The 16,013-nt window shown below is 36.6% G+C and overlaps 1 protein-coding gene across 1 annotated transcript in view; it reads right to left on the reverse strand.

The window, feature by feature from the left end:
* The window catches only part of si (sucrase-isomaltase), a 42,746-nt gene extending 26,733 nt beyond the window's left edge, over positions 1-16,013 (reverse strand). The window contains exons 1-16 of the mRNA XM_087796350.1: positions 15,991-16,013; positions 14,056-14,176; positions 13,918-13,994; positions 13,587-13,707; positions 13,114-13,223; positions 12,753-12,904; positions 11,773-11,944; positions 11,285-11,384; positions 8,564-8,676; positions 8,355-8,480; positions 5,547-5,678; positions 5,014-5,133; positions 2,048-2,161; positions 1,904-1,988; positions 1,713-1,830; positions 175-346 (exon numbers count right to left, since the gene is read on the reverse strand). Of these exons, the coding sequence (XP_087652476.1) occupies positions 175-346; positions 1,713-1,830; positions 1,904-1,988; positions 2,048-2,161; positions 5,014-5,133; positions 5,547-5,678; positions 8,355-8,480; positions 8,564-8,676; positions 11,285-11,384; positions 11,773-11,944; positions 12,753-12,904; positions 13,114-13,223; positions 13,587-13,707; positions 13,918-13,994; positions 14,056-14,176 (1,833 nt within the window). The 5' untranslated portion in view covers positions 15,991-16,013. The remainder of the gene's footprint in view (positions 1-174; positions 347-1,712; positions 1,831-1,903; positions 1,989-2,047; positions 2,162-5,013; positions 5,134-5,546; positions 5,679-8,354; positions 8,481-8,563; positions 8,677-11,284; positions 11,385-11,772; positions 11,945-12,752; positions 12,905-13,113; positions 13,224-13,586; positions 13,708-13,917; positions 13,995-14,055; positions 14,177-15,990) is intronic.

Raw genomic sequence — 16,013 nt, forward strand, 5'->3', positions numbered from 1 at the left:
TCTGTAGTGTCTGGAGAAACAAAAGTCTCTGCCAGCGAAGTTCTCTGCATGACGGAGACGCAACACCTGTTCTCCCTCGTGTGTGTGTGTCTTTGTGTGTGTCTTTGTGTAACCAACGGTAATCTCAAATCTAGCTTGAGTTTTCTGAAGCGCGATATCAAGAACGCCACTCACGTAAGGAACCCCGAAAAGCCCGAATTCCAGCATTCCGGGAATCGCCCATTTGATATCATTCCAGTTGGCGGCGTTGTCACCCAGCCAGTGACCGGAATATTTCCCCACGCCGGGGAAGGAAGATCGGGTCAACAACATGCTGCGCTTCTCCTTAAACACCGCCTTTAGAGCCCTGCAAACACACAGAGACTTCGAATGAGGGGAAAACCGAGAGATCAGGATAAGAAATAGAAACGGATCATATTGTCAGGATGTGTTTGAAACACTGCAAATGGTGACGTTTATTTAAACTGCGACATATTTGTCGAGTCATAAACATAAGATTTATGAAAGTAAAGCGCCGGTTATTTATCCAATTTTTTTTTAAATATGACTTCCTCCTGAAAAGCAGTGTAATATGGTACAACTCAAGGGTCAAAGTGACCCAAAGGCCCTGAAAACAAATGTTTGTGTTATCCCTTGTGTTGTCTCTGGGTCAAGGTGTCAAGGTCAATCACCTTGCAAAATGCGTCTATTTCTGAATCTCTGTTGGCATTTTCGTATTTATTTGACTTGTATATGTTTAGAAATGAATATAAATACAGTTTTAATCCATAAAAATTGAGTTTTAATGAATAAAAATACATTTTTAATGAACACAACTAAATTTGTATTCATAAAACTAAATTTATATTCAATGAAACAACAGTTTAAATAATTGCAAAATAAAGTTTTAATGAATAAAACTACAGTTAACATCATGTTTTTGTTGACTGTCGTTTTGATGCTGATTTAATATCGGATTTATTTAAAATTATTCTTGTTTTGTTACACAAAATACTGAAAATCAAAAGCGGGGCAATCGAAATTGCAGAGCAGGAGGCAGTTATAATGAAAACAACTACAGTTTTAATAAATAAAACTACAGTTTTAATAAGTAAAATTACAGATTTAATTAAAACATTTTTTTAAATTAATACAACTACAGTTGTATTCAATAAAACTACAGTTATAATGAATAAAACTACTGTTAACATCCTGATTTTGTTGATTGTAGCAAGTTTTGACGTTGATTTAATTTCATTTTTTGGAAATTATGAATGTTTTGTGACACAAAATACTGAAAAATCAAAAGCGGGGAACAAAAATCACTTGATAAATCCGACCCACCGGGTTTGTGCGTCATAGTGTGGGTCTAAAATGCGTCTATTTCTGAATCTCTGATGGCATTTTAATATTATATACGTTTAATTCTAACTTACGATGGAAGATAAGTGACCTTGCCAGACACACTTTTTTAACTTTTGGTTATAATTGAAAATGTTGATGAAGGTTGACTAAAGAACAGTGTGTACTTTTGTGTGTATCAAACATGAACTAGCTTAAAAGTATGGTACTTAATAACAAGACTTAACTTCTACAGGTATAAGATAAGATAAGATAGTTCATACTAAAGGTTAATACTATACAATAGCAGAATTTCACATCCTTTTTTTCCAGTTTTTGTCCCTAGATAAAGCACAATAAAAAAGCTATTATTATTATTTTGTTGCACTTACAGTTCACTGGCCAACACCATAGAGTATCCATACAAGCTGTGGACGTCGTAGTGGTTCCCCCAGGCCTGCTTAGCGTCCATACACAGGGTCTTACTGTACATCACCTCGTCGAGGATCTCTGGAAAATAGTTGAGTAAGGAATATGTGGACGACTCCAAACCAATAGTATCTTAAGTCTACGATGTCCTTACTGGGCGTGTACGGAGGGTAGTTGAGCTCATTGTCCGCACAACCTTTTGTTGATCCTTTTTTGAAATTTGCGACTTCATTCATGTCCTGAAAACGGATGAGAATGTTTGATTCGCTCCCATAAACACATGCATCGCGTGACTTACAATCCAGAGGGCGTCGTGTTTGATTTCTGCGTAGAGGCGCTGATACTCATCCGTCCACCATTGGATGCAGTCTTCGCTGGTGTAGTCTGGGAACACCGTCTCTCCCGGCCACACCTGAAGAAGTATGAATCGTAATTTGATTCATTCATTACAGTCGCAAATAGTGGCGTATTTATTTTCATTATATAATTTAAATTCATGTCTTTACCCTTTTTGTTTGTCACTATCTTTTGGATGGAGTTGTCATGGTAAAAAAACTATGTTCAGTCAGACCTGGATCAACATTTTCAATGCTTTTTATTGCCTTTATTAGTGGAAGATTTAACATTAAACATTTAAAAAATGACATCTTAAACATAAATAAAAAATAGAGTTTTAATATATAAAACTGAAGTTTTAATTTAAAAAAAAATAGAGTTTCAATACAAAACCTACAATTGTTAATAAAAATAGTTGTAATGAATTACTACAGTTTAAATAAATATAAATCCAGTTTTAATGACTAAAAATACATTTTTGATTAAAATAATACTGATTTTAATAAATATGATTTCAGTTTCAATATAAAAAACAACAGTTTTCATTTAAAAAAAATAAAGTTTTAATATAAACAAATAAAGTTGTTGTTTATTTAATACAGTTTTAACAAAACATACAGTTTAAATAAATAAAAATACAGTTATAATAAATAAAACTACCGTTAAAAAGAATAATAGAATAAAGAATAACATATACAGTTTAAATAAAAATTAAATTTAGCAAATATAAATATATTTTTAATAAAAATAAACTTTTTTTAATAAATACAAATACAATATTAATATTATTTTGATCTGGTAAATGATAATTAACAATTATTGTGTGTTTAGTTTTTCTACACTTGTACATAAAGAACTGTTTTTTTTAAACGGTTGAGAAAAAATGACACAGCGATATTCACTCCTGCTGGTCAAACTAAAAATTACAGCTACGCTTGAATCCAAAATATATCAGAACGTCAATGACTAGAACTGCATATTGTCAAGTAATTTTTTTTTAATTATATTTCAATATTTTCATCTGATACAATCATACATTTAAACATAACAAAAACTAGACTTTGGGGTGATATTATAACAAAAAGATCAATTTATCTTATGCTATTTATATCAAATCTTTAAAAAATACTTTCTTTTTTACATTTTAACTTAAATAACATGTACATGTAGCCAGTGATGCTCAGGCATGAGGACAAGACGGTCTGAGTGCAGAGCGAGAGGCCCAGGAGTGACTTAATAGACAGATGCGTTGAAGTAGTGAGCAGAGGAACAGGGATCGATAATGTAATAGAAATCTCTGGACGTGACTGTGTGGTGGCAGTCAACCCTAATGACATGTATTAAGAAAAATGATTAATCTACGACTACTGTGTGTGTGTGTGTGTGTGTGTGTGTGTGTGTGTGTGTGTGTGTGTGTGTGTGTGTGTGTGTGTGTGTGTGTCTGTGTGTCTGTGTGTCTGTGTGTGTGTGTGTGTGAAGCACTTCTGCCCTGCATTGTAGATATTAAATCTCAAGGTGGCTCCACTCGGGCTGTTTTTTCTTTAACCCTGACTTCCTTTTGCTGAAAAATTTACAACCCAGTCCGTGACATGAATCTCACTCACGTGTACACACCCTTTGTGTGTGTGCGCACACACTCGTATTCCTCCCAAACCATAAAATACAGGCTGGAGTTTATCTGTCACTGATAACCGGCGACACCATAGAAATTTAACGGCAAGAAATTCAAGGTCTTTACAAAAAGTATTTTTTGTTCTTTTTTTCATGAGGTGTTATTTCTGCGTTTTTCTTTTCACTGAATAGAGCTCATGGTTCTCATGGTTATCCTCCGATTAATGCACAATAACTAGGTTGTAGCTCATGGATATTAAGGATATGAACATCGGTTTGAGAACAAACTTGCATTGATTGATAAATATAAAAAAAAATTTTCATTGTGTACCATTGAGGCAAGTTCAGTACAGTTTTAATAAATAAAACTACAGTTTTAATGAATGAAAATACAGTTTCAATTAAATAAAATAAGTTTTAATGAAATAAAATACAATTTTAATGAATAAAACTTTAGTTTTAATGAATAATATTACAGCTTTAATGAATGAAACTATAATTTCAATAAATAAATATAGTTTTAATAAATAAAATACAATTTTAATAAATACAACTACAGTCACTGATATTGTCCTTTTAATTGATTTTTGTCATTTATAATAATTTATTTGTATTTATTTATTCATAAATTGTTGAATATAGAAATATATCACAATATTGTGATGCATTTACTATCATGATTTATCTACAAGTACAGTTTAAATAAATAAAAATATAGTTTTCATAAATACAACTACAGTTTTAATAAATAAAATAGAGTTTAATGAATAAAACTACAGTTATAATATATATTTAAAAAAAAAACGGTTTTAATGAATAAAAATACAATTGTAATAAATACAACTACAGTTTTAATAAATAAAAATACAGTTTTAATTAATTAAACTATAATTTTAACAAATAAAATACAGTTTTAATATATAAAAATACAGTTTTAATAAATACAACTACAGTTTTAATGAATACAATTAAAGTCACTAATTTTGTCCTTTCAATTTATTTAGTTCTTTATAAAAAAATGTTTTTTATTTATTTATTCATAAATTTAATATATGGAAATATATCACAATATTGTATCTCTCATCATAATCTAAAAAAACATAGTATATACAGTATTGTGAGGTTCTTGCCAATCTTTACAAAGTACATTTAATAAGGAAGCAGATTTGAGTTGTGTCAAATTGAAGCCCCCCAAAAAAGTACCTTATTGGTCATTTTTAAACCATCTGTATTGACGATATTGAAGGAAAATCTTTCTACAAATGCCCAGTTTTAGTGTTCCTTTTAGAACTTCTTAGAAAAAAGCTGAGCTCTCACCTCTCCGAGTACAGGGGTTTTTCCATCGGACTCGAACACCCAGGCGTTCTTCGCAGTCCCGCGGTCGTAGGACTCGTATGAGGCGTTACCCACACGCTTGCTGGTGGCTATGGCTGGATCCTGCAGACGGACGTACCGTCGTGAGCCACAATGTCAAGCACCAATCATTTTGATGAACTTAAAAGCGTTATAAATTCTTACAGCAAGTGGTGATAATGCTGTCAAATCAATCACGATCAGCATCAAAGTAGCGTCGTGATCAATGAGAGAGATAACTTTAAAACGTGTTTCTAATGCTGGTTTGTGAAGGTTAAGGATGAATTAAATTGTTTTTACAAAAAATGTAAGCATTAGCACAACAAAACGATGAAGAATAAGAGGTGAATTAGGAATCTATTGTCTCGGGGAAAATAAAGCAAACAAAAGCTCAAGCTGTATTTGAAGTGGTTGCCTTCAGACTTCAGTGCTGTCACGTTGCTAAAAATACGCTTTTGTAAATACAAGTATCACAGATAAATAGTTTTTTTTTTTACCAAGATGAGGATGTATTTCATGCCGAAGTCGTTGAGATATTTCCAAAACGTAGGCAGATCTGCGAACTTGACTTTGTCGTACGTGAAATCTTTCTTGTCCTCCATGTAGTCGATGTCGGTGTACTGGATTTCCTGAGGAGGAAAAAAAAACGATAGTATCTGAATATGTATCTCCTTTGGCGACGACTGGAAATCACGTTACAAGTGTAAAGCCTGTAACGTTTTATTAAAAGGATTTATTCTGTCGGGGGGAAAGCTTGACCTCAACTGCCTTCACCATCGCTCTTATCAAACCTGCCTTTAGTCTTGTTAACGCTGTCCTTTTGTAGCTCCATTGTTCAGGGAGGCGAGACTTTCTATTCATCCCCGTCATCAATGACAATCATTGATTATTGCACTGCACAATACACCAGCTAATTGAATGCTTTCAAACACTATTGTTGTGTTGTAAATATCTCTTATACACAACGAAACACACATACACATGTCTAACTATGTACATATATATTAGAAGTGGGAAATAAAAAATCGTTATTGCAGGATATTGTTGTGCTTTTTTGTCGTGATAAATAATCAGTATTTGATTACAACACACATTATGAATTTGCCCCTTTGTCACCATTAGTACTTAAAGGGCACCTAAAGTGTTCATTTAAGTGTATCTTAAATAGATCTTGGACCTCTATTGTATCATAAGTGTGTGTCTGTTTGTAGAAAACTCTTCATTGGAATATTTACAATAAAAAATGATCTTAAGCCCCGCCTACTCTGCTGTAACTAGTCACATATCAAGGTCTGTCACCTCTTGTCTCTAATCCTGGAAGTCTCCACCTCCAAGGGACTCTTTGTATAAACAAAGAGGGGCGTGATTACAGCTGGCTAGAGGACTGAAGCCGTTACTACGTCATGATAGGCTCTTGTAACCTCTCGTTCACTGAGATTTCAGACGGGGGGATAACTTCATAAAGTAATAAGTTCAAAACATGGTCATAATGAAGGACTGGATGCATTTTGGAGAGGAAGACTTCAATGTTTAAAACATGTGAGGGAGTCAGGAGAGTTGGAGTTTCTTAAATTAGATTAACTTAAATCTCTAGTGCTAAATGCTAGTTATGTGGCTGGTACAGTTGTTACCCAACAGAAGAAAACGGAAGAAACATGGCGAAAATACAAAGATACATCTTTTTCTAATCAGTTGTAATTGTGTAATATCGTAGATAAAACATCTTGGACTATGAATAATGGAGATATTTTGTATTGTGACATTATCATTATCGTGGGCCTAATATTGTCACAGTATCCAATGGCAAGTTCACCGTATCGTCCCACCCCTAATATTATTGATGGACCGATGAAGCTTCATGAAGCAGCGTACTTACTTTTAGTCCAGTAGATGGCACTCTCTACTCTATAATACATTGTTTTTAGTGGCTATTGTTTTGAAACTTCGGATCATTTTAAACGTTCTGAGCTCTAACAATTATGCTGCTTGACAAGTTATTTTGATAGAAGATAAAGGAACCACATGTCCTCCCCTTGAAACATTGTTTTTGACCAGATTTCTCACCGTCCAGAAACCCGTCCAACAAACGGAGAGAACGAAAGTAGCATCGAAGAATTATGACTTTGAGAGTGTGCGATTTAATGTGAACACAACATGTAGTTGTTTGTCAGAGTCAACTGCCTATCGAAAGGAGCAGATGGTTTGAACAGATCCGCTCCTTCTTCTACTGTTAAGCAGCTCCAAACTTATTAGGGTAAATGAGATAATGCCCTCGTCGTTCCATCTAATGGTTATCAGATCTGTCCCCGAGTGGAGGCGGAGAGGAAGCAGATGCATGGTAATGTGTTTGTAAATGAGAGAGAGATTGGGTGATATAAGACGGAAATATCGCAGTGTTTGTGTTTGATTACCAGATGAGGCGGATAAAACTCCGCCCTTGATTGATCTCGCGTTTGATTGCACAGCCATATTTTTCTCGAGTTCTCTGAAGATAAAGAGCTTAATATACCTGGATTAAATGATTAATTCATGAGTTGGGAAATCAAAAAAGGAATTTCAAAACATCAGTGGAACACGAGATGTTTGCGATTAGTGTTTACATCGGGAGAGCATGTTTTTGTTTTGGTTAAAACTTTTCTCCAGCTTACTTTATTTTGACTGAGGACTAGTAGCCCGAGCACTGAACCTGTACGGCCGGGCAGACTTTCTATTATGTGACAGAAAGCTGGATTACTCCGCCTAAGCTAAAGGCCATCCCTATCATTCTGGCTGTCGAGTGAACTGCTGATTCAACCTTCATATCACGTCTTCGCAGATAGTGGATTTGGTTTCTCGCCTCTGGAGCATTGCAGGGAAGGTTCAAGTTTAATGTGGGTTACACTAGGTGAGATACTTTTTTTTATTTCAGCCCCTGTGTACTTCTGGAGGAATTCAATGGATTTCACGAAATAAATTCAAAATTTGACTTTTTAATTGAATGAATCAGACTCCCCCCCCCCCCCCCCCCCCCCGCCGTGCGTCAGATACCACCTGCCCTTTAAGATACCATCTTCTTATCTACCATGTGTAACACAGGAGTATGAAAGGTCTGTTCACCTGTTCTCCGGCTCTATTGTGTAACATAGAACCTGTTATATCTCCCGCTAGACCTTACTTGAACTTTGGGATTCGTCTGCCACCTGTAAATGATTAGTCTGTGTGACCTTTGTTGGAATTTTGATAAAAAGAAATTGCTCTTCTCGGTTGATCGATCATGTTACAAAAACAATTTCCAAGTTACTTCAAGAGACTTTGGTTTTCCTTACATAAGGAAGGGAAATTTTCCGGTTCCTTTCAACGGTTTCTTTAACCACCGCCAGACTGCCGTAGTCCCACCGGGATAACTGGAAGCCCAGTGACCAGTAGGGAGGAATCACTGGCATGCCAATCAGCTGAAAGAAAAAAGCATTCATTGAAATCTCCTGAAGACAAGAATTATCAGTTTTTCCATCTCCCGAAATAATGTAGGCCTTACATTTGAAAACTCTTGGACCACTTGTTCCGGGGTGTCTCCAAAGAAGACGTAGAAGTCGAGGACGCCACCGATTGTTCTGAAGGTCACTGCTGGTGCCGGTTGAAGGATCACATCTGGATGCAAACACTAGTCAGTCATGCAACAAATCATTGGAAATTTTAAAGCCCCAATATTGAAGAATTGAAATATTGTTTCTGGCTCCCCCTATTGTTGGAATAGTGTAGCAATGTGGCTTAATTTTCCATGGGCATTTGTTTCATAAATCAGACACATTTCTGGTTTAATGTTCATTGAAAGTTCATCAAGTATCTACGTAGAATAACATTTTCTCTGATTTCAACTGCTCCGAAGCAGTTGTGTGGTAGCTGACCTATAGAGGGCGCTGGGGCGCCGCTCTCCCACCGATTTTGGCTGTCTTTTTAGATAAATTCATTTTTTTCCATTGAAAGTCATCATCAAGAGGGATGATTACATATGTTTGTAGAACTCTTCATACGGATAAACTATATTTGGTTAAAAACTATATTTAATAATAATTACTATTTTTATTTGCAGTGTCTTTGTGTGTATTAGAAAATATTTGTGATAAAAGAAAATATTGTTGATTTCCTCCTACGGTAGACCCTTTGTTAATATCTTTTATACCTTGAGTATTTTTTAATCATTTGGTTTATTCTGTATATTGTATGTCATAGTATAATTAAAAATAATGATATTTCTATCTAAATAAACTGTTGATTTTTGCATTAAATTAATAAAAATACATGTACTGGACCAGCCTCTACTAGTCGTCACATGTATTGCAGAACAAGAGTATACGGTATAAACCTAGTTCCGAAAACACTTCAATTCGAGTCTTTATAATTCGCAATCTGATTTAATCTTCTATAAAGGTACAAAGGTGAATTTGTGGTCTGATGGAACCCCAGACAGAAGACTCTTCTTAGTGCAACCTGTGATAGGCAGGCAAGTGTTGAAGCATCCATATTGTATATTGTTTTTTCCGCCCCATAATTGCATGCAACCCAAGACTCCAGTGGAATCAGACTTATCTCAACAGTGCTCTCGACTCTGCGTGCGAAGACTAAGGAATGTCATGCTCTTATCTCTGAGCGTTCTGTACACAACCGATGCTTCCACACGGAGCGCACGACTCCGGAGTCGCTCGGAATACAGAGTCTCAATGAATAGATCGTGGTAGCTGTGGCGGAACAATTGATTGCGAGTCAATTAAGTAACCTCGCCCACCGTGTATCAGTGAAGCAGTAAAGTGTTTGTTATCTGCTGCCTCTTTCAGGGAAGAAAAGGGGCCTCGGTATGACACAGTACGAAGCCTCTGTCTAGTCCCTCAATCACATGGTGGCGACGTTTGTCCAGTCGACAGAATCTCCTGAAGTGCCTCAGAAAAAAAAAAAAACCACTAGAAAAGTAATACGGTATTCTGGCAGTCTTTGTCAAAGATATCTATGAATGAGAGATGCCGAACACGGAGCGGGTAATGAGAGCCTTGTGAACAGACGGCTGTTTGGTGAAGTGTCTGTCGTCAAGTTTCTCGTTAGTCGCCGACTGTATGTCGAAGGTGCTCAGACTCCAGTTTGGATTGAGGGATTTGAAAGTCGTGTCAGCAGTCTGGAAGACGCATCGGCGAATGACTGACGGTGCGCCGAGGTGTACTTTTCCCCAACAAAACTGGATCTTTATAGCACATGTTCTTCCTGCTTTTAAATCATTATTCTTTGTTATTTTGTCCAACCATTAGTTCATCGTTTGATGATGATGATGAATGAAACATCGTGCAATGCAAGCAACAATCAAAATCTTAGATATTTCAATCCTACAATGTATTATATTATTAACACACATTGACATTAGTTAAAGTTGATTTAATTTACTATTTTTAGCATTAACTGAACACTTCCGTTGAGTGAAATAAAGGGCGACTGATGTGATGATAGGAGTGTCTCTTAAGTAGATCTTGGACTTCTATTGTCTGTTTTGTACAAAACTCTCTTTTCATTGAAATATTTCCATTAGAAAATGTGATTAAGCCCCGCCCACTGAAAACACTTTGCTTTCCTGGGGATTAAATCTTGTTTACGATAACCACGCCCACTCTGCTGTGATTGGTCAAACATTGAGGTTTGTCACCACGCGTTATCAATCCAGGAAGTCTCCACCTCCAAGGGACTCTTTATATAAAAAAAAGTGGGGTGTGATTACAGCTGGCTGGAGGAGGAGTGAAGCCATTATACCATGTCATAATGGACTCTGCTCTCGTAACCTCTTGTTCGCCGAGTGATAAGTTCAAAACATAGTCATGATGAGGGACTTACTGCATCTTGGCAACAAAATACAATGCAACAATATGTAATATTTTGACCCTTTATGTTTATATTTTCCTTAATAATAATTGTAGCTTTTAAAATGACTGATGCATGCAGTAGATTTCTGTATCCATTATTCTAACAATGCTCTTTACTGTGCAACTGACCCTCCATTCGAGTGAAAATGTGACCAACTAACTTCTTTAATTCAAGAGCCTTTTATCGCATTCGTAAACACATGTAGACAGAAAATTGGCAAAAGCAACACCTTTCCGACACTAGGGGGATCCAGGGACACTATTTTAAATTAATTAAAACTAGTCAAAATTAAATCGGGCAGAGGTTATAATTATAAATAAATCCATATGAAAAAAGCGTGTGTTGACATGATAATTACCCATTGCATTGCTGTTCATGAAGAAGACCCCAAACGACTTCCCACTGTTGTCCTCAAGACACATGAAGAAAGGGTAGTGTCCATACAGGTTGTGAGTCCCCTATAGTCAGAGAAAAGAGTTTTTATTTTGTCTGCGGTTAAAGAAACATCCGTAAATCAAATTACACCATTCTGTCATTAAATTAGAGTTTGTTTGACCAGCATTTAAGGGAGAAAGAGATTTCCATTCCAAGAATGTCCAAAATTTGATGACAAGGCTAAATTAAAAAAGCAGGTCCCGAGTTTACTTTTCTATTAAGTTATATCACATCACTGTCTGTGACAATAAGAAACTGTGAGAGTTTGACGTCTCACTTCGCTGCAACCGGAGTCTCACTGAGCCTGGTGTATTTCATATCAAAGCTGAGTGCTCTGTAATTCCGACTAAATCAAATTTGGAAAAATAATTTGCCAGTAATTCATGCACAACAAGCTGTCGTCCTCCTTACCCCATTAGGAAACGCATCCCTCGTGAAGATTGGCCACGTTTTCCAGTTGGTGTCGTGAAGGAACCGTTGGTGCACGTGTTCCCCGAGGCCGTATATGTTGTGGGACGGAAGCTTAGCCGACAGCTGGAGGTACTGGTCTGAGAATATGATCGGAGCCATGGTGGTGTTGAACCTGTTGTAAAAAATGATGGGCACTTAAGTCTCTCAGGAATTTTAACTCAAGTTTTTCCGATGTTTGTATGGATGGATCCCAGGAAATATGGAAACTATCAATCCATTTAAAATGTAAACAAGTAAAATGTAATACCGTCTCCCAACTGCCAAAAAAATATCTATCACTATATAATCTGTTATCGACCGATCTGTATTTGCGATAATATTAGTCGCACGTTTCCATTCGACACAATATTATCCGCACATCAGCAAGTGATGGACTTTGTGGCTCCATTCAAGTCGGCAACGTCATTTTTATTGCCTGAGATAACAGATTAATAAGTAGTGATTCTGAATAAACAAAGCCATTCATTCCGGGAATACGTAACCAAGACGATGATACAAGGAGACGAGTTACTCATCTGAGCAAAACAAGCGATTAAAGCGGCGCTTGAAGAGCTGTAGTTAGATCGTTAAAACATGTTTAATTCACACATAGGAGGGTTAAAGATGACTGAAGAAAATACTAAATCCCTTGAGATACTTTCTCATAAACCAATTCGAATCTAGAATATATAAATCTTTACACTGTAAATCATTATAAAACTTTTATTTTTCAGTCATATAAGTGACCACCTACAGGGGAAGGTTGACCTACTTTGACCGAAATTACACATTTAAGGTAGATTTTTGCTTAAGTTTGTCAATACAACCCATGTAATATACGATTTTCTACCTGTTTTTTGACGTTTTCTGCACTTAATACCTGCAATAAAATCCTCCTAAACAATGTAGTTTACGATTAAAACAAATTTGTCGCTACTCACAGAGCTTTTTTGGTCTCTTTCCTGAAGACCGTCAGCCCAAAGGGTTTCTGTGTGATCTCGAGTGTGTTGCCGATCGGGACAGTCGGCTTGCTGTTGAGGCCGTTGACGTGTTCATGTGGGACCTCAAACCTCTTGTTGTGGGGATCAAAGATCTGGGGGAAGCATGAGAGGGGAGGGGGTGGCTTTTTATCTACAGGCAATGTCACTTCTTTGTTATGTAGATCACTGTTTACCACCCAATTATAGAAAATGCATCTTTGCAATAGAACACATCAAGAAAACAACGGGGTTTTTTTTTTTACAGACGTGTTGCTTTTGTATCCTGTTTTTGTAGAAACATGAAAAACATGACAGCGTGTACCCTGAATCGAAGGCGGTTTTCTGACTGCATTTCTGCTTGAAAGGCCAGTTCCTTGATGTCTTTGCCAAATAAAGAGGGCGAGTCCATTCTGGCAAGACGTGCCTTCACAACTGCAACAACAATCACAAGTTCAATTAATCAACTTAATTCAATTTATATTCTTTATTATCCTTATTTCACTTGTTTACTTCCTCTAAATAAACTCCTTCCAACATAACTTGAGTTCGCGAAAAGCAGGTGAAGTCGAGCGTAAAATAGAAAAAGTTGTATTCCGAGGTCAATCATGTTCTTTGGACCGGCCATCGACGGTGTATCTCACAAACGCAGGGTTTTTCAAAAAGTCACCGACAAGTGAAGAAATAAATGAAAACCACAAAGAACAGAAAATATGTGCACTTCAAACCAGCCGACATGCACACTCTCACAAATAAAGTCAATAAAGTGTTATTGAGGAAAAAGGTCAAGCGCTATACCTTTCGGATCCGACTGGTCCACAGACTGAGCCATGTAGCCGTGATTGGTGGAGAAATAACACCAGGGCACTCGCCTCTCATCCAGCGGACTCCAGCAACACCCACGCTGCTCGCAAAGGGCCTGTGATTTGGAAAGAAAAAAATTTAATTGAATTTTTTATTTTGATTTATACTCTGCCATAATAAATCGACTCAATACGTTGAATTAAATCTGACTAGAAGTGAACTTCTCTATTGTACCAGCTTATTTATTCAGAACATTTGTTTCTTTCCTCCAGAACGACTCATAAAACAAGTCCATAAAACATACATTTTCTATTCTTCAATTTACCCTTGAGGCTCCAGCATCCGGGAAGCAATCCACTCTTTCGTTATCTGGGATGTTTGGACATTGGGGAACGAAATCATCTGCAGACGGATCAGATCGTGTTAATGACAATTGACTTGTAACCCTACTGTGTCCACTTACCATCTTTGAGGACCCCAGTCTCGCCTATGGCGAACAACACGATCAGAGCGATGGCAGTGATTGATGTCAGTAGGAACATGACCATCAAAGAGATCTCCAAACCTGAAAATTTCTTCCCCATCTGTGAATCACAATAGAGTGTGATGGCGCTTGTAAAACACAACATTTAATTTGTCTTCATCACGTTTTTATTCATTAAATTTGCTTTTTATCCAAATGAATCATCAGTAACCACTCTATATGATTATATAAAATAGTAAATAAGTAAGTAATTTTTATTTGTATAGCGCTTTTCCATATGCTATAAGAAGTTAAATATTATATATGTTTGTATACCTTATATGCATATGTTTTTTTTGGGAAATAGATCTAATAAGAGTGTTATCGCTGTAGTGATAAACTCATCTCGCAATATGATTTCATACGATATTATCAGCTCACGATACAATTCCATGCAATATTTTCATCACGCGATATGATATATTTCGATACATTTGCATTCTTTTCGTAGGAATTTATGGGGACACTGAATTTAATTGACATCTTATTCCACTCTTTAAGTTGAAATATTAGAACTGAAAGCCAGAATACGCCCAAAAAGTCAGCTGCTGGAATCAACTGTATCCTCTCATCCTCAGTCAATGGCTTTTCTTGCATGACTAAATTGTGTGGTAATTATATAGAATTTATCGTCGTGTGTCTTTGTATATATATATATGTATATATGTGTATATGTGTACTGTATATATATAATTCAAAATAAGATGTATATATATATAACATGTAAAAGAAGATGCTGAAGTTATTGAAGTACAATTTAACTTAAAACATATCGGTTAAGTAAGACTTCAATAACATTCAAAGTATTCAAAGTATTGCAGAATAACTCAAATATCTCACTATAAATATGTTTCGATTGTTAGAGTTAAAAGAGAAAACACTGGGGACCAAGGTTGTCCGGACAAGTCATGTTATGGGGTCATTCTATAGAAAAAAAGGTGTCCAATAATGGTATTAAAATCTATCACTTCCTTTGACCCTTAATAGAAATTTTTAGTTTTAGTTTTGTGTCACAGAAGGAACAAGGGTGGGAAACATGTAAAGCTGTAATGATGTGAACTATCTACTGAGATACTTATGATTATGACTCTTATCTTCTAAATGACGATTGTTCAAATGACTTTATAACTTAAAAAACAACCTATTTTCCCCTTCCGCCGTAAAGCTGGGAAATAAAACGTTTACAGGCAACTCTCACGTTCCTTGAACTTCCGTGCTCTAAAATTAGCTCTCAAATGAGTTTGTGGCTCCAAAGGTCAGCACAGCAATCATTTATCGGTCACTTGTGACCCCACGACTGACCCCGGACTAAAGATAAAGTTCACTGATGATCATCGCGACCCTGTGAATACGATCGCGAGCGAAAGCCGCCGAAAGAGTTGAAGTGCGACTTTTCCCATCAAGGAAAACACATTTTAAATCACTTAGTGATGCAATATAAAGGCCGACAAGGTGAGTGTTTTTGTGCGTGTGTGAGTGTGAAGGCGTGTGTGTGTGTGTATCCGCATAAACTTGAGTAGAGAAGGGAGAGAGGAGCATGTGTCTGAGGAGCTAATAGCTATCTTGCTCAATGTGCTGTGAAGATCAGCAGAGGGCAGCGAGTGAGACAGTGAGCCAAATATGTGCGTGGCCCTGTGAATTTAGAGTCAACCGAGTCACTCGCACAGAAGCCTCCAAAACAACTCATTCAACGGGGAGGACGCCAACTGGATGGCTAAGCATGAAGTATCCAGAAACGACGACCTGACGTGTTATTTTCATTTAATTTTTTCTCGTCAAAACACGAAGCACCGTCTGAGCAGTAAGATATTATTCATCCACCGAGGTAGTTTAAAAAACGTATTTACTTCTAGTTAAGTAAAAAGGTTGGCTCACCTCTGCGTTTCTCCCCTGCCGGG

Source organism: Callionymus lyra, chromosome 7 (genome assembly GCF_982586985.1).
Source record: "Callionymus lyra chromosome 7, fCalLyr1.hap1.1, whole genome shotgun sequence".
Classification (NCBI taxonomy): domain Eukaryota; kingdom Metazoa; phylum Chordata; class Actinopteri; order Syngnathiformes; family Callionymidae; genus Callionymus; species Callionymus lyra.